The sequence below is a fragment of the Carassius gibelio genome, chromosome B8 (assembly GCF_023724105.1).
Source record: "Carassius gibelio isolate Cgi1373 ecotype wild population from Czech Republic chromosome B8, carGib1.2-hapl.c, whole genome shotgun sequence".
In the NCBI taxonomy this organism is placed as follows: Eukaryota; Metazoa; Chordata; class Actinopteri; order Cypriniformes; family Cyprinidae; genus Carassius; species Carassius gibelio.
Window position 1 is genome coordinate 17,019,532 of NC_068403.1, and position 19,323 is coordinate 17,038,854.

At 36.0% G+C, this 19,323-nt stretch overlaps 2 protein-coding genes across 3 annotated transcripts in view; one reads left to right on the forward strand and one right to left on the reverse strand.

Moving 5' to 3' along the window:
* Positions 1–430: 430 nt before the first annotated feature.
* On the reverse strand, positions 431–4,676 carry rimoc1 (rab7a interacting mon1-ccz1 complex subunit 1). The gene is made up of 6 exons (XM_052564038.1): positions 4,322–4,676; positions 3,239–3,348; positions 2,488–2,634; positions 1,972–2,103; positions 1,772–1,886; positions 431–1,292 (listed from the first exon to the last, which is right to left on the reverse strand). Exons 1-6 carry the CDS (start codon positions 4,410–4,412, stop codon positions 1,057–1,059), a joined length of 831 nt encoding a protein of 276 aa, XP_052419998.1. The 5' UTR covers positions 4,413–4,676; the 3' UTR covers positions 431–1,056.
* A 649-nt stretch (positions 4,677–5,325) lies between these two features.
* Positions 5,326–19,323, forward strand: part of oxct1a (3-oxoacid CoA transferase 1a) — a 39,672-nt gene continuing 25,674 nt past the window's right edge. The window contains exons 1-7 of one of the 2 annotated variants that reach the window (XM_052563880.1): positions 5,326–5,575; positions 7,161–7,272; positions 7,660–7,750; positions 10,756–10,891; positions 11,026–11,175; positions 11,305–11,411; positions 12,465–12,525. In XM_052563880.1, coding sequence (XP_052419840.1) covers positions 5,477–5,575; positions 7,161–7,272; positions 7,660–7,750; positions 10,756–10,891; positions 11,026–11,175; positions 11,305–11,411; positions 12,465–12,525 — 756 coding nt within the window. In that variant the 5' untranslated portion in view covers positions 5,326–5,476. The remainder of the gene's footprint in view (positions 5,576–7,160; positions 7,273–7,659; positions 7,751–10,755; positions 10,892–11,025; positions 11,176–11,304; positions 11,412–12,464; positions 12,526–19,323) is intronic. The other variant, XM_052563881.1, reaches the window with a different exon arrangement.

Below are 19,323 nucleotides of genomic sequence, written 5' to 3' on the forward strand. Positions count from 1 at the left end.
TATCTTAGTGCCCCAGTTACCTACAGATTGTGAATACGGTTTTACAGAAAACTATAGTAATTTAATAGTAATAGTTATTCACAACCACCAACTAGTTATCTTTTGTGTGAAAATTTACATTGGATAAGCATATGATTTATTTTGGTTTAACATAAAATTATGATAAAGGTCACAAACATTATGTAGTGTTGCTATTAACCCCAAAGTTGATTACTGAAATGTAAGGTAGTAAAGGTGGATGATTTTACTATATCTTAAAAGGTTAGTAATAGGAGTAAAAAATACAGGTACAACCTGAAATTTAATTGAAGACCTTTTGATAATTACTGGGGACATGAAGGCAATTCAGCATCTTGTATCTATTAACACTCCTTTGGTTTAACAACCTCTCATTAACGTGAAACCAAAACATCACTCAGACATTCGCATCTCAACATTTCTTAACCCAAAATTTATTTCAATGAAGACATAAAAAAACAAAAAAATGAACTTCATTTTAAAAAGAATATGACCAAAAGGTTTAGCTTTTTAAAAGTATACTATCAAAATATCCAAATTCCCATCTCTGAACATTACATCTGGTCAATGAAAGGAATAAAGATACAACTTTTAATATGTGAGCAGAAGAGGTGTCATATACAAAGAGATGTTATTAAAAAGAAAAGGTCCATACTTGAAAATGGTCACAAATACTTAAATATGCAACATATACCTGCATTTTCCCCTCCTTTGTACCATTTCTTTTAACATATATAAATGTATTTAATTGAAAATAAATAAATAAAAATTAAAATAAATAAAAAGTTGTGATGTTTCTCTGCTGGAATTTGTTTTCTTAAACAAATAGTCATTTGTTTATATTTTACATTAGAAGTATTATTCCACATTCTCAGCGAAAACACACATCCAGAAAACAAATCTGGACCGGAAGATAAGTGCCTTTTTTGTTTTCAGTATTTTCTTTTTTTAATCTTTTTTTGTTTGTGGTTTTGCTTTTTCTTGCTAGCTTCAGAACAATGACATTTTGTGAACCTCTCCTAGAAGCTCTCTCCAGGTTTACTGTAAAATACTAAGGATCTCCTTGGCATTCTCTGTGTTCCAGCCCTGACCCTGAAGTGGCCCCTCGCATGCTAGCACATACTTATGGAGGATTTGTGTGCCAATATCTCGGAAATGAAGCCGGTCCTCTTTGCGCTCTGTGGTGTCCATGCTGCAGTCCTCATATTTCACTGCCCAGAAACACATCTCACCAATGTACATCATTGTAAGCAAGTGAGTATCAGAAAAGATACCTAATGAGGAAAAAAGGTAAAAAAAAAATTAAAAAAAAATGAGTCAGTAAAAAGTTGCATATCATTTATTATTATATAGAAAGTGTTTATCATAATGAACTTTAGTTAAAAACAGCGCATTGTAAAACAGCTAGCGATCTCAAAAATATTGGTTGATATTGATTAATGCAAGTACTAGGGGTGGAGTCTGCAGGCTACACATCTTTGCAATGGAAAATCCATATCCTTTGTAAATTAACTTAAATATTTGAAGATACTGATAACCCACTGGCTGTGCTGTTTAGAGATGTAATAAATGCTTTGAAAATCCATCCCTGCAGAGACACAACCCCTGATGTGTCACACACAGAGACACAATCTGAAGTAACAATGACCTGCATGTCTGCAGTACTCAGCTCCCGAATTCCAAACAAAACTTCACAGAAATCAACCATTCGTCTTTCGGTTTTAGAACAGAAAGTACATTTACAAAGATGTACCTTCTGCCAGAAAATTGGCGGTTGCAGAGTCATGAAAAACCACACCATCGTTCAGCTTGACTGAGTTCCTCACTTGCAACATTCTCATAAGGTAACGCACACCTTCTTGAAGACACTGTGAAGACATGGAGCATTGCAACACTTACTCAAGTCATGGCCACTAAAACTGGCACTGTGGAGTGAGAGGTTGGTGAAAGAACCTTAAGGAACGTGGCTTTGTTCTTCTTGATCCATTGCTTGCGTTGGTGTAGTGTGTGGCAGTACATATATAATAATGCCCCACGCCTCCAGTATAGGCACTCCAACAGCTCCAGCCCCAGAACAGACTGCACCTGATCCGAACCACAGCATCACACTACAGTTACTCACAGAACAGCTTTCTAATCTTATTCAGTCTATGCAAATTCAACTTGATTACAGTATAGACCTGAAGGTTTTAATTTAATTTATGCTATGGGTGCTTAGAGTAAAGACTATGTTTTTTCTGAACACCCACATGTAAAGTCATGATGCATAAAAAGTTGCACTTATGTTGCTCATAAACGAACAAAATAATTATACTGTGCTGCATAAATTGCCACATTTCCAAATTGCACAGGTGGTCTGTAACCCAAAATATTAACCAGTGGGAGTTGATGCCTTATTTAGAATCAACAGCAAATAATGAAACAAATTGTTCTAAGTAAATATATTCTACAGATACAGAAATACAACACCTCTTGAGCAGGTACCAGTCGCCCAGCTAACACCTCTGGCTCTGTCAAGTCCTGTAGCAACTGCTGGATTTTGAAAGGGGAAGTGTCCTCAGGAAACTCCTGATCTACAAGCCTGTTTTCCTCATAGAATGTAATGTCCAAAACAACCTGTAGAAAAGTAGGTAAAACAATAGGTCATATGAGCCATTAAATCAAAAACAAGAATTCTGCAGTGTTTTATAAAGCCCTGCACAAATACAATAATGTATGAAGAACAAACCCATAAAATAAATAATATATTGCTTATTCTTTTACTCAATTGAACAGACTGGGAACACAAACATCTGCAAACCATGGTAAATGGACATTAAAAAAAATACCTTTTTTTCAATATGTACATAGGTATTGAAAGTGGCTTATGTACAAATAATTAAATATAAATTAGGTATTGATCAATTTTGGATTTTGGATTGCATTAGGCCATATTGTTTTTCTCCTTCAAATTTAAGACCTCCTAAATTTATATTTATGACTTCGCATGAAGTCCTTTGATGCAACTGAATTCCCTGTGAAATCTTAAAAAAAAATGTAACTCGTTTTTTTCCTTTAATTAACTAACATGAATGCTAATATAAAGGCTGAAAAATTATATTCAATTAATAAGACAACACTTCCAAATTAACTGTTTTATTCACATATCACACATTTCAATAGATAGCTAAGCTAAGTTTAAGGGAATGCTACAGGGTGAGACCAGTGTTATGTGAAGTACCTGTGTATAATCCTGCAGCAGTTTAGGGAGGCTGCTGCTCTCTCCTCCATGTCTATAATAGCTTTTCAACTTGTCTAGTATGGAAGATGCATTCTGTAAGTAGTCATCATCTAGGAAGGGGAAAAAAACAACAACAATATGTTAATATTTAACATCTAACAGAGGACATACAACATGAAAGTTTATAATTGGTTGTCTGAAAAAACAGTGGTGAATACATATTGTTCTTTTTTTTTAATACATTTTAAAGCTTTGAAATGTGTTACCTAAAGCAAAGCTTTTATTATAGACCAAAAGAAACGACACTGTATTTCATATAACAATAGCAAAGAGGAAACCCTTGTATGTCTTCTGTTTTATTCTGATCACATCATGGGAATAATTCAACTGAAACATTTAAAAATAAAAACCATTAGTGTGTAACGTTACACTACGTATAAGTGAAAGGACCTAAAACGCCAATATATTTTACAAATCTACATAATTTCAGATTAAAGTAAATAAACATGGCAGAAATGTGATCATTTGATCATACATTTGTTACTATTTTTATATTAACGAGACCTGGCTGCAGTAGACAAAATACTTATTGGATAATTCTGCTAAAAGAGTTTGACAGCACGTTAAATTCCTATTTATCTCTGATATAATTTAAAGTGAGATCGTAATATCACATTGCAGAATACGTATAACTAAATATGTTGTTTTATATTATTTGTGCGTCGTTCTGTATCATTGCATGACCACATGCGACTTCATTAACGCAAAATGTATCTAAATAACTAGCCAAAACATGTGAAAAATTACATTAAGTAATAAACGTGCTTTACAGTTTACATTATCTTGCGGTTTAGTAGAAGTACTATGGTGTTCGTATAAATTAGTTAGTCGAACGTTTGTCTAATAAACAGGGTGATCGATGTGCGGGAAAATGTTTGTTGTGATTCGCAGGAATGCTAACGCAGAGCGGCTAAGCTAACTAGCCAACGATGACAACACCGGGCTGATTAAGCTTAAGAACCTGCGTGATCTATAATAACAGGAGTCTGGTTTTGCGCAACTGACGACATGATTCCTGGTTACCTGGTTTTTCAGTCCGAAGAGTGGCACACTTATTATCTAACTCAAAAATCCTCCTTTCCAGTTCGACGCTTCGTCTGTAGTCGTCGGCCATGACTGCAAACGACAGTCACGTGACGAGCGCACGATTACTCACGTGCAGAGGATTACATAGATGTTTTGTACTTTCGTTTCATTCATAAACTTCACGCTTGGCACGTATATCAAAGCAAGAGCATACTTTGTCCACTCTTATCCAAATTATTCCCATAATTCCCGTTGTTTGATTACAGAGGGTTTAAATATTGGCAGAAGTGATGAATGGGTTTCCATTTTTTTTCCTGCGAATCGATTCTTTCAAACAGTTCTTTTAAAGAATCATTTCAAATAAAGATTCATCAGTTATTTATGTTATGACGTAATTATGGCATCACGTGGTGTCATGTTGTAGCTTGTGCTTACTTTTATTTTCTTCTGTTCCGTTTTATGAAATTTCCTTTTTATGTAATTTGCATACTGTTATTATGGGTTTTATGTTTTTGTATTATTTGTATTTGCATTTTATTTATTTATTTATTTTTAGCTGTTATTCTGATATATTAAAACTATATTGTAATTAAAAAAATAGCAAATCAATGTACCTACATTTTAATATTATTGTAAATAATAATAATAATAATAATAATAATAATACATATTTAGGTTCTAAATGTTTTTATGATCAAATATCAATGCTGCAACAAACGGAGACGCATTAATTGCTTATTTACATTTAACACTCTCGCTACCATCTAGCGATTTCTATAATATAATATAATACAGTATAATATAATAATAAATTATAATATAATACAATTATAAATTATAATATAATATATAATATAATATGGATCAGTGAGACTCGGACATGTACTATGCTGCGTTGTTCAAACTGGAACCACTTTGAAAGATTTAGTACGATTCGTGAACGAATCACTTCAGACTGGTATGGTGAACAACCATCCGATTCATAAGAATGATTCGGAAGTCGCTAGATGGTGGTCAGAGGGTTAAATGCAAATAAGCAAATCGAGCCCCCGACACTCCTTTGCTTACTATATCTCCGCCTATCTGAGATCACCGAGGGCATACTGTCACCATATTTCACTGTACATCAAATTAGGCCTTTAATTTGCAGACATGGCGACTCTAAAAGCGCTATCTAGAGTGGAGAGTGTGATCATCAGGAACGTGACAGCGACGATCAAGACGAACATCTCGCGATTCTCCGTTGGCAAGGTCAGTGTTTACAATCATAAGACGGTGCATCCGAAGTTTTGCATGATGTTGAACCTGTCGGTGCTTCTATTTTTGCCCCACTTTCAAATGCATGGCGAAGACGGAGGTGCAGATCGTATTAGAAGGCTATATAAGTAATCTCATATTATATATATATATATATATATATATATATATATATATATATATATATATATATATATATATATATATATATAGATAGATATATAGATATATATATATATATATATATATATATATATATATATATATATATATGATGTGTGTGCTTTAGTCTCAAACTGATGTATATATTCACCTGATGTCAAAAGCTTGTCTAATTGTTAATCTCAGAGACTAGTAACACTAGTCATTTTGTGCTGCATTGTGTGTTTTCAGCAAACCATTTAAAGAGCATCAGCATACTTTTGACCTTGATTTCCAGAGTCACAACCAATCATTCATGTTGCTTTTCATGTATTTGTTTTATTGTTGACCTGGAAACAAATGGTCACTTTTTGTGAATGGTCACAGCAATTCTGTCATAAGGAATAACCACCATAGATTTTATCAATAACTTCCATAAAAATACTAGTTTTTTAAAACTAGGACAATCAACTTGACTGCATTGCCAACACTATTTCTTGATTAACAGTAACCTAACTCTGCTCTCTCCTACTCACACACCTCCCCTTTTGTTCCACCCACCAGATTTTGCTTATTATAACTCACAACATGTGAACTAGACCACTGTAATAACTATTTCTCAGAACCAGGAGAGGAATTCTCCCTGACCGCTGAGCCTAGTTTTTAAAGTCATATAGTTATGACAGAGTCCCATGCTAGTGTCATGTGGCTGAAGTCGGAGCAGAAACCTTTGAATGACTGTTTCAAGGAATAACAGTTGTAATGATCATACATGGTTTCTTTGTTGAGTGAGTTATTATGGTCTTAGAAAACTACTATAACTCAGTATTTTTGTATGTTATTATTTGGTAATAATGCTTAAGGCTAACATATATACAAAACAGAAGCAGATTAATTATTTATTGAGGCCGGGAGATAAGTGTTCAGCTGTTTCCTCTCCTTGTCCTTTGGTGGAGCTTTTGTGAGGTCAAACACGCACTGTTGTGTCAACAAATAAAGATATAAATGAAATGGACGTCTTGGCTGGACTCCCTGGGTTTATTTAGCACGTGCACGTCAGCATGGGAAAGTGGTCAAACTGTTGTAGCTGACCGAGGAAATGGATCTTATGTTTATTTTAATTCACATTTCTATGCATCTATGCAGATTCCACTGCCTCGTGAGAGGTGCAGGGCTCATGAATGGACAAGTCAACCTCTGATCTATGTATTTTTTTTCCACTAGGCTGTATTCCTCAAATCACTACGTGTATGGGATTGCCTAAACACTTAGTGGAAAAAAGGGATAAAATTGCCAGGGAGCTTAAAGGGTTTCAAGTGTTGAACAGATTAATTGACTGTGAATTCAAATGTGTATTCTCTTTCATTAGTGCTTTAAATTTGTTGCCTTTTAATATGTTCAGCCTGCTTCATTCACCCTTCTAAATGTCTGTTGTTAGCAGACATGCGGCTGTTACTTTTCCACTTCAAATCAGCGGTCCCGACAGTTTTATTCAGACCCCCTTGAAGCAGTCAAAGATATTCCTAATGGATCGACTATTCTTGTGGGAGGTAAGGGTTATGATTTATCATCATCTCATCCTTTATCAGTAACTGTCTGCTTTATTATTTAGACAACCATTCACAAGTTTTGCGGTCAGTAACATTTTGTTAAATGTTGTTAAAAGAAGTCTCTTATGCATGAGCTGGTAGTCCTTTACTCCAGTCTTCAGTGTCACACGATCCATCAGATATCATTCTGTAATGCTGATTTGGTGTTCAAGAAACATTTCTTCTCTTTAGGTTTCCTTGCTAAATTAAAGTATTAAATTATTATTATTATTATTATTATCATCATCATTATTGTATATTATGTTATATTACAACTGAATAGCCTTGATAAATAGCTGACAGCAACCATTTTTAAAATTCTTTAGTATCCTTTTCTCTCATTCACAGGTTTTGGCCTGTGCGGTATTCCAGAAAATCTGATCAACAGTTTGCTGAAGACAGGAGTTAAGAGCCTGACTGCAGTCAGCAATAATGCAGGGTAAGCCTTTTTACATGTAAACAACAACTTAAACCAAGCCACAAACTGTGATTGCACTAAATTCAACCAACTTTCGTACTCCACTAGTTGGCCTAACACTGAGCTCCTGTACCTCCTGACACATGCAAACAACAGAAACCACTCATATTGAAGTATTAATACCATTGAAGTATTAATACGAACACATAACATCAATAAAAACGAACAGTAAATGATGCTTCTGTGATTTGAGATTTAAAATCCATTTGGAGCCTTTTGAGAAATAATAACCAAAACAGCAAGATACAACTCCATAACCTCAGTTGTTCTCTAGATGTCGCTACAAGAATTTCTCCCTTAAATGACGTTGAGAATGTGTGCTCAACTGACCACAAATAGAAAGAGATTGTCAGTATGAAGCATCGCACAACCTTTTTTTTTCAGACGGGATAAGCAAGTCTTATCTGTCAAGTAGGTCTAGTCATACTGGTAAATGCAGAAAAGTGAACACAGGGAAATGAATGATCAAAATTCCTGTAAAGGTTTTTTTTTTTTTAATGGCTAGTTATACAGTCTTTTTGCTATCTTATTGGATATTGGCGTTTGGTTTATTGCAGCTATGTTGCAGCTGCCCTGAACATGTGACTCAACACTATGTATAGGCCTCTCTGTTCTGGCATTTTCCCAGGTTGGTTGTCTACGAATATACTATTGCCTTATTTCTGAAAATGGGCCAGTTATGTTATTTGGGGTCATTTTTTTATTTATTTCTATCTTGACTACAGAGTGTGGACAGTGTGGGTTAGTGCTGAAGATGGTTGAAGAAAGCAATAAAGTCCATTCGAATTTTCCTAGTAAGGCTTAAATAAGACTATATACATGATGAATGCACACAAAAAAACACCTACACCATTTATTATTGTCAGCTCCTTTATAACAAAATACAAACTTCTTTAAAAAAATCTGTCTTTTTCCCTCAAGGGAAGTTTTGACCTGTTTTAAATAGAAAGTTCTCCACTGATTCCTTTCTTGAAGTTTATTTCCTTTCTATCTGACTGTTTGTGTCCTGCTGTTCTTGACTGCATTGTTTGTTGTCGTAGACCTTGTTCTGCGAGTTCTGAATCTCTGTGAAAAAAGTATTTCGGTCTACCACAGAGATACTTCTGTAATGTGAAACCAGCGTCACAGCAGTGTTTGGCATTAGCATGCGTAGCTCGCACAGAAGGCCGCCGTTTCCTATGCAACTTCTTTCCATCAGCAACCCCTGCTGATACTTTTAACGTGTTGCTCATTACTTAGAAATGGAGTGCTGACTTGTTTGGAAGTAGTTATTGGCCACTGTGTATTATCTGGTTACAGACTCGTGTTATTCTAAGTTGAAAGAGCTGCTCCAACTTTGTAGCAGTGTTAAAGGGATAATTATACAGCAGTTAGTTCCGCTTCTTGAATTTAAGAGGCTGAGATGTATTTTAAGAGTGCTGCTTATAAGATCTTACAACATTGGGACTTGTTGAGTCGATATAATAGTGGAGTGGATGTTTCAGTAACTCTTTTGGCTGGTTACACATGTGACTGTTGCAATTCACTGATGTAGTCTACTTGAAGGAGTGAATGAAACTATGTGAGCTAATTTAGACGCTGATTGCGCCACCTGCTGGCGAGTTCTGGGAATTCATGGCGCTACCCTCAAACATTGGTTTTCGGACATCATTACAAGCGCTGTCCCGTCAAATAATGCACTGTATGTGGGTATAAGGGGTGATTTTATGCACATCCTGTCGTTTTCAGTAAATCAATCATTTAAACAGTTGCTCAAAATAACAAATTTATTCAAGAACAAAACCAAACAATTGCGATGCACTATACTGATTTTGCTTTAGCTCAGTATTAACTTGCACTAGTTAAGTTATTGTGCTTTTCATAAAATACAGAAATCACCTCAGTAAATTCTAAGCACATATGACCTAGACAGTAGCTTCTTTTTCCTTTCTCACTTCAAGCACTTAAAAGCCTTTGTCGTTTCTCTGGCAGGAGAAAAAGTGAAGAAGACACATTAGAAGAGAGTTAATGAGAACATGGCATGACACAGTATGTGTGTAATTGCAACCTTTCTTGGTCCAGTGAATGAGTCGTGACATCAAGAGTCTGTGCTCCCTGTTGATTAAATGAACCTAAAAATATGCATGCGCTTATAAAACGTCTGTAGTAACTTTCATCAAACATTTCCCCCTCATGTTTCATCAGAATCCCTTCGGTATCAATAGTGTAAAAGTGTCCAGATTTGCTCTACTGCGCTGACTACCTTTAAAAAGGGATGGCCAACATTTTTATACCTCAGTGCATTTCAAGTCATGCCATTAGTTAATGAGTGACAAAATCAGTTTTGAGTCACTGCTTCTGTAACTGTGCCAAGCCACCGCACACACCAAACTGAAGAGGCTCGACAGATCTGTAAAATGTTTCTTGCTGTAAAAGTGAGTTGTGTGGCCTTTGTCTCAGTATTCTCTGCGTGTTTTGAATTTCAATGACCTGTTTGTTACAGAATGCCCATTGGACACTGGATTTAGACCTGTTAAGGCGATAAGTGCAACTTTTCCAACAGTAGTTCAGCTGAGAGTTTCAACTGAGAGACTTCAACCATAGATTCAAAACTACATTTTTTTATTTTATTTTATCAAAATTAGTTAATATGTTATTCAGCAAGGAACAAAAACATTACAGTAAAGACATTTAAAATGTAACCGTAAAATAAAATAAATAATAAACTCTCTGTTTGCCAAAGAATCCTGAAAAAAAGCATTGTTTCCACACACAAAAAAAATTAAGCAGCACAACTGTCAACTTTGCCTCAGGAACGAATAAATTACACATTGAATTATATTACAACAGAAAACATACCTTTTAAATGATAAGACATATTTCCCAATATGAAAAAAAAGCCTGTTTTCATTGAGTTTTTGAGCATATAATGCTTTTTTGATTTTTCATAATTTTTTTTAAATTGATTTTCTCTATGGTTTACACAGAGTGGACGACTTTGGCCTGGGCCTGCTCCTTCGGACCAAACAGATCCGGCGTATGATCTCGTCATATGTTGGGGAGAATGTGGAGTTTGAGAGGCAGTATCTCAGTGGTGAGCTGGAGGTGGAATTGACCCCACAGGTGAGACCATCCTTTACCCAAACCTTCAGAATAAACACTTTCCCTTTGTTCTCAATAGCCAAGTATATGTATGCTAAAGATTTTATAGGACCATTCTTCAATTTTGTTTACCCATTGTGCTGTGTTGATGGCAGGGCACGCTAGCAGAGCGGATCAGGGCCGGAGGCGCAGGTGTGCCTGCCTTCTTCACTGCCACCGGCTATGGCACACTCATCCAAGAGGGAGGCTCACCTATCAAATACAACAAGGACGGCACCATTGCCATCGCAAGTGAACCCAGAGAGGTCAGAGCTGCTGCTTTTATCGTCCAGTCTTACTGAGTAATACAATAATACAGCTGATGTCTCCGCAGATGAAGGTTGATCAGTAAAAGCAGATCTAAGATTTATAGCGATTTCTGTCTTGTGTTTTAGGTGCGTGAATTTAATGGCCGACACTATATCATGGAAAAATCTATCACGGGCGACTTTGCGCTGGTCAAAGCCTGGAAAGCGGACAAAGCTGGGAATGTCATCTTCAGGTACAAGTGTCTGTTTTTTTTTTCTCAGGTTGTTCAGCCCTACTTCAATTAGACTAGACGTTGTTTTCCGTAACTGTACAGTGTCACACGTTCACTGGTGCGGATGGTGTTTTGCCCAAACCTGAAAATAGTTATGTTCTCTCACATTTCTGTTTTCATTTAGCACAATCCCACAGACTTTTTCACTGGAGGGAAGGCCACATGAGACACTCTTGTAAAAAGGAGACATAAACAGTACCTTGTTTTAGATTACATTTTAAACACAGTTGACAAGGCAAACTATTAAAATGACTGTAATTTCAAACCCAGTCATTTCATTCATTATACAACCCACAGAGAATAAGGTTCTAAAAATAGAACTTAAATACATACATAAAAGAAAAACAATAGTGACAGTTTTTTTTAAATATTCTTTTAATATGCAGTACTATTCAGAGGATGTCTGCTTAACAGAGCTGCATTTGTTTGATTAATAATACATTAAAAAACGTAATATTTTGTGATACTGTTACAATGTAAAAATAACTTTTCTATTTTAGTATTAAGTATTGGTTTCTTTAAAAAAAATCTTACTGACCCCAAACTTTTGAATGGCAGTGTGTGTATGAAATGTAACAAATCTTTATAAAATGTTGTCATGTTAAAACTATAGAATTAGTTTTATAAAAGTTGCTGTGTGTGGTAAAATCGTGTTATGTTGCATTCAAAAACATTGAACATTTCCAGTGTTAAATCATTTTGTTTTACCACAAGGGTGCACTGTTTCCTTTTCCATTAAATATGAATGTGCTCTTGTTCTTTTTTGGTTAAAGGTTTTAAGCATGAGTGCAGCACTATGGATGATGACTTGATAAAAGTTGTTTTTGACAATAGTCAAACTGATTTTTATAGCTCATCATTCTGGCCTATTTCTCTATATTTCATCATCAGTGCCTTGTACATGGAGGAAAGAACATTCCAGTCTTTCACATTTCACCTCAGCTCTGGATGTTTGTAAAGTTGGTTTTACAGACTTTAATACTGAGCATGTACTTTTTTTTTTTTTACTATCAGGAAAACAGCACGAAACTTCAACCAGCCCATGTGCAAGGCAGCCAAGATCACAATTGTGGAGGTAGGTGGATACCACATGACCACATAACACATGTGCTTCTTTTAGATTCAGTTTGGTGCATTATTACAAGTTTAAAAGCTTGTACATATATCATATTATCCATCCTATGAATTCATTTGCCTGGAACATTCATCTCTCTGCCTGCGTTTCATTTCATCACTGTTTTTCACATAAACAAAATAAACTGTCAGTTTCATCTAGATCTTTGAAGCCCCCCCCCCATTCACTCCTTTTTCATTTCCTTTCTACTGAGAGCGCTTTTCAAACACTTCAAATATGCTTTCATCCAAGCCTTTGTTCAAAACACGCAGCTACGAACAAAAGACTTATCAAAAGGCATTTTCAGTGGCCATGAACGAACTCCATTAATTAATATGGTTCCAGCGTCCTGCTCTTTCTCTTGCAGCCGTGGCTGGAAATGGTTTACAGTGTGAAACGATAACTGAATTAAAAACCTTTGAGTAGATATTTCTGTAACTAGTCTTCACCCTTCACAATCTGGCTACCTATCAATCCATCACTAGTAGTGTCATCAGGAAGAAAGACTTTTATCTCGCTCATATTGTTTAATTGTCTTTTGCAGCAATCGTGTCGGTTGCTATCAGCACATTAGAGCTTTTATATTACTGCTTTTCAATCTTTATTGTGGCAGTGCAACAAAATGAGCAGTTATTAGTGGCCAGTATCATCTGACAATACGGTTATTGCAGTCCAACTGAAGATAAGCTTATCAGTTCACTAAACACCCAGTAATGGTTAAAAGCCTTCTTCAGTGTTTGCGCATCTGGTGATGAAAGCCGTCCTTCTAGGAGAGTGGATCAGTTGGCTGAGTGCTGAGCAACAGTGTGTATCTTGCATTCTGCCTCTGTTTGACTGGTTAAGATGTTGTTTGTGGCAGCAACCCTTCAGCTTTCACAGCAGGGACTCAGAATAAAGATTGACTCATGCCACGTGCTGCCATCACTGTTGTCTGGGGATGAGAAAAGAAAACAGTCATCTGGTTTACTACAGGTGTTGGTCTTAAATGTTTTAAAATATTAACTCCAGGATTCTATACTGATCCATTGTGCATATACAGTACACTACCATTCAGTTTGGGGGCAGGATTACTTTTATTCAGTAAAGATGCATTGAATTGATCAAATGTTCAGGGTATTTCGTATAACCATGTTTGAGCAATACGTTTATATATGTTGGATGTGCAGAAATATCTGTCAATTACATTGCATTGATTGCTTTATGTTCACAACAGCAACTGCAAATTCAGACCAAAAATGACAATTATTTGTTCTAGGGATGTCAATTTATTGTTAATTTAAATTTAAAATTGTAAATTTATGTATTTAGCAGACGCTTTTATCCAAAGCGACTTACTGTGAATTTTCTTTTACCTAATTATTAAAACAATTGTCTGATTAATGTATTAGAATCCTGTTATGATGTTCATTTCAAATGTTTTATATTGTGTGTATTAGTAATGTCTTTATTATTAACATTTTACATAATACAATGTAATATAATAAAATGCAGTTGGAGCAAGCTGCAATTAATGAACACATATACCTCAGTTAGTTGATTGCATTTAGTTACTATGGAGATAGTTAATTAATAGATCATATAATTAAGTTATACATTTACTTGATTTACAGTCCTAGTTAAAAAGTTAGACCAAAATGCATATAGTGGAGATTTTGTGCAAATGCTTTTTGAGCGCATAGTGCTTGTGACCCAGTTTTGTGGATATGCAAATACATCTCTTTTCCCAGACAGAGCCATCCTGTCATGTGAAGATGATGATGTGAATCATCCTTGCAGTCCTTGATCAGCTTATTATGGTCTCTTCTGTTTGATTGGAACCAGCGTAAGCCCTGTCCCATGTTTTACTTCAAAGAGACTGCCATTTCGTTTGGCCCTTCACCTGCACCCGAGCTTGCATATATTATAAAACTACAGCATTTTATTCTTTGACTTTCTGCCATCTGATTTTTCACTCTAGAATAGCTGAGGCCATATTTAGCTGCGTGGAAGGGAGACAGTGTTTTATGATCATCCAGTAATAATCTGCCAAAAGCAGCAGCCATGTTGAATTATTTCCTCTCAATTGGCTGGCTGATGAGGCTTGCCAATGGCTCAGTGTTTTGAGAGAAGCGTTCCTGTTGCCTGTCAGAGCCAGGCGCTGGAAATACTGATGCCACTGGAGGAAGCTGCCACCTTATTTCCTCTCGTTATGAAACCGAGGGCACGTCACTGCATCCTAATTAACAGGATATCTGATAGCTGCGCATCCATAAAGCCGCTGTTTTCCTAATGAATTAAAAAGAAATGATCATTAGCATTAACCAAAGGAAATGCAGATTGCCCAAAAGACAATAATAAAGCAGGTGAAATCGATTCGGCCAGTCGGTTGCCAGGCGACAGAATCACGGCAGATCCGTGGCATATTCCAGTTATCCTGTTCTCACAGGTACAATGAGGCCCAAAGCATTGAGGGATGCAAGGGAAGTTGGTCCAAACAAGGCCATATTTGCTAGTCGCATCGGTTCTAAAGGAACCAATCTGTGTTTTTTATTTAATTTTGTTGAAACGACAGGTTGCATGAAATGGTTTTTTTCCAGGATGAGGCTAATTGGTTATTGAAGAAATTCGTCCTCAAAGGTATTATCTCTCCTCCCTCTGTCCAAATTCAAAACGCTGATTATCCTTTTGGTTTGTTGCACATAAATTACCAGTGCAACAGCTGGGGCATTGTGAGCCAGATCAGGGATATTGCAAAATGTGAAGCCAGTAGATTGTAGCATTGATTTTTCAATTCTGTTTCAATTCAATAACCTCCTTGTAGAATATTTGTGTCTTTATGTAAAGATTTCCTTATTATTCTGCAAATTCTTAGTTTTGCCCCCCCATCACATTTTGAAAAGGTACCGTCCAAGTGACAACTTTTGTTTTTATAAGAGTATAAAAGTATAAAAACAGCATCAGCGTCTGACTTGTGAACCGTTTGTTCTTTTAATTTGAATCTTTTAAATGGATAAACTGTTCTGGTTCACAAAATGATTCGTTCGCATCTGAGATTCTGTTCACTGATTCTCTAACTCATTGATCTGGATCAGGAGATGATTGTCTGTGGAATTATTTGATTCTCACACATGTACTATAAATACACATTTTTGCAGCTTTAATGTTGGCTTGTGGTGTCTTTTTTGAATACTTAAAAAATAATGAAATTACTGGTCAAAAACTGGCAGCATTTTTTAACGTTAAATTACATGAAATCTCACATTAGATTTATTACACTGTACACCATATAAAGTAAGGGAACAGGTTTTTACTATATACATTTTTAGTCTCTTACCATTAAATTTATCAAACTTTTTCATAGTAAAGCATCAGTCATTGTTTGCTGTATGTGGAATGATTATGCATATAATCAAAATTTTCTCCATTCATGTTATCTATGAGGCTGAATAAATGTTGACAATGTAAAAGAGCACGTGCAGAGACTATATGATAATTAGATATTTATATTATAGATAGAGTTGTTCCGATTCCGATACTAGTATCGGAAATATCTCCGATACCACAACAAATTCTGGCATCGGCATCGGCGAGTACATGAACCCATATACCGATCCGATACCATTTTCTTAAAAAAGACCTAGTTATGACCGCAAGCTTTGCCTAACCGCTGCACGGTTCTTCTTCGCTGCTCAAAATGCATTGAAAACACAGGAAGTTGTGCTGTGTTGCCACAAGCAACCCCTGTTTAGAGCAGCGAAGAAGAAATGAAAACGCGTTAGCAGCCCTTATCTATATATGACTGGATCACTCATCACATTCTAAACTGCCAAAAGACAGTGAAGCCGCTACTATATTATAGATCAGTGGTTAGCAGTATGTCTCTGTAGTACCGGTAGTTACAGACTCTCGAGTATATTCAGTACCGGCAACTGCGTTCAGTCGCTTCCGTGTAAGTCAAAACGCAGGGCTCCAGACAGTAGCCGAATATATACTAGTGTCTGTGAATATTAAACTGCAAAATACTATTTAAATATTACTCCCGCAAAATCTACATCTCTGTGGGTGACTGGCACAGATGCGCGAGAGCTCGCTGTTTTGTAGTCTCTGCTGTGTGTCATGAGGACACGAACGCATAAACCGTCACTTCATGAGAATTTACCGTTTCATTTGAGAATACTGTCATATCATAAACACAGACACTCAAAGATCTTCATGGCAGCCCATTAAAATAAATGTTTGGTTTACATGAGTAAATTGACAATATATAAAGCTACTGTTGTAGCCTACAGTAATAATAATACATCTCTATAATAATAATAATTATGCCTAGATGGTTGCTTGTTTTTTACTTGTTTTTTACTTGTTAGAGATTATCTGATTAATAGATCTTTTTTTATATTCCTAGACTTATTTGTTGCAGTTTTTTTATACAGTTATATTGTAAAACTTAAATACCTTTTTTAGTTTGCGGTGTTAGATTTTTGGCTGCATTTGAAGTTCTTTTTTGCATAAGAAAATAAATAATACTGTCAAATTCACGTTAGATAATAAAAATACTGTAATAAATACAGTAGTTCACCATGTATTTGTTCATGTTTTATTGAGGGATCTGTCTGAAGCACACCATAAAAAAATTCTAGCAATTTACACAGGGCTAGTAGTATATACAGCTGTATATACAGATATACACCCAGGTATCGGATCAGTACTCGGTATCGGCCGATACCCTGAGCCCAGGTATCGGAATCGGTATCGGGAAGAGAAAAAGGGTATCGGAACATCTCTAATTATAGATTGCCTTCTTAGTTTATTTGAAAGGCTTCATTCCATTGTATCAAGGTCCTTGGTGTAGATTAATTTTATAAAAATGTTCTACACTTCGATAAATAGCATTTTTAAAATGTACCTGCTTCTTTAGAGGTCCCTTTTTCTTCAGTTGGTGCATATTCCCCTCAAGGGCCATTTGAGTGAAGTGGTAATTGTATTTAGCCTCAGGTTGGCGGCCACTCAAGGTGCATGCTGCTGATAGGCCAGGACTCTTCTAACATACTCCTACTGAGCTGAAACCTGCTTCAAAAACATCTGAAGAGAAGTAGATAAATAGACAACACTGTACAAAAATACTACTACAAATATATCCTTATTATTTTTAAACATACCTGGTTTTGTGTTTTTTTGGAAAATGTCGTGTTGTAGGCTTAGTGCTGTTAGCTTTATTCTCCCATTGGATTTTGGATTTGGATTCGTCTCATCATGCTCAGTGCCACGATGCCAAACTATTTTTGAAGATTACGGTTTATTTGTGCACCGTCTGTTGCCTGTGCTTGGCATTTGCTATGAAGTGAGACATGCATAAATAAACTGGAATCATTTTTAGCTGCCTGCCTGATTCGAAGCGATATGAAGAATTTATCCACTGCATGTTTCTGATCGAGACCCCAACTGTTTCATAACAACATGTTTCCATCGGCTTCTATAGATTTAACCTGCTTTGACAAGGATCTCAGTCCAAAAGAAGAACAGACCCTTGAAAAAAGTTTTCTCTGAATCTCTCAGGGATGTTGGATCCCAAGGGATTTTCTTCCTTCTAGATTACATCAAAGTTATTTTCATTCCCATTGAAGACCAAACGCCACTTCAGAAGAGTTGCACTTTATAGTATAAAATATAAATGCATTATAAAGCAGTACATTTTATAAATGGTGTAATATAAAATAACGCAATATAATATAAATGCTTCAATGTAAAGCAGTATATATACTTATTACATTATTAATTAAAATATTATATACAGTATAATATAAATGCAATACATAGTCTTTTATTGCAGTCGTTATATCTAACAATATAATGTAATATAATATAATATCAATTACCTCTGTAATTGTCACTTTAAATGAATAAATTATCAAAATAATAATAATAATAATAATTGATTAAAACTGTAATTTATTTATTTATTTATTTCAGTAATGGCAGTGAAAAAAGAACATAAAGATTTTCATTTTGGATGTACTGTCCCTTTAACCAGTATACTATCTGTCTGTATCTTAGCACTATAGCATATATGGTAAATTCATGTATGAAGGGTTAATGAGGCAGCAAACTCTGCAGGGAGAGTGTTGCTAACTCCTACAGATTTCATTTTGCGCTCCGCATTAAACCCTTAGGCCGTCTGGAAGCCTGAGCCCTTCAGTCACTCTCTGCCCTGCGCAGCCCGTCTAATGATAAAAAGCCAAACGCCACCAGCGGTAACCATGACAACAGCAACACCGCTCAATCTAGGCTCATGTTTCTGCCCTCTCTAACAGCGCCGTGTGCACAGTACACATTTATAATATGCACCGATTTCAAGAAATGTCTCTCTGTGTATGATGCACAAGTGTGCAGAATCTGAAAAGTAAAGTCAGATGGGTGAGGTCTGTAGGATCCTTAGCAAGCCTGGTCTTTGTTCTCTGTTTGTGCACATCTGCAGGGCTTAAACATGCTTTGGGTGCATCGATTTGCTTCTCTGCGAAGTGTGTTTTCCCCCCCGAGCCTTTATCTGAGCTTCAGATTTTTGTTCAGTATTTTAGGAGCTTATTTTTGGTCCTTAAAGGAGTGCTAAGCCGCTCTGTGAGCTCTCAGCGGCGCTGTCTGTGAAACCGCGGTCTGCGGCTTTGTGCTGTTATCAAACACACTACCAGAAAGAACAGGTACAACATCAACATTCCTCACGGGAGGATGCGGATGAAGACACGTTGAGACATACACATGAGACATACTCGGCAAAATGTGCAC

Coding starts and splice junctions, on each gene's coding strand:
- rimoc1 (XM_052564038.1), bottom strand. CDS start 4,412: ATGGCCGACGACTACAGACGAAGCGTCGAACTGGAAAGGAGGATTTTT. Junction 2,635..3,238: donor TGCTGCAGGATTATACACAG/GTACTTCACATA, acceptor ACTTTTCTACAG/GTTGTTTTGGACATTACATT. Junction 1,293..1,771: donor CGCCAATTTTCTGGCAGAAG/GTACATCTTTGT, acceptor TTTCCTCATTAG/GTATCTTTTCTGATACTCAC.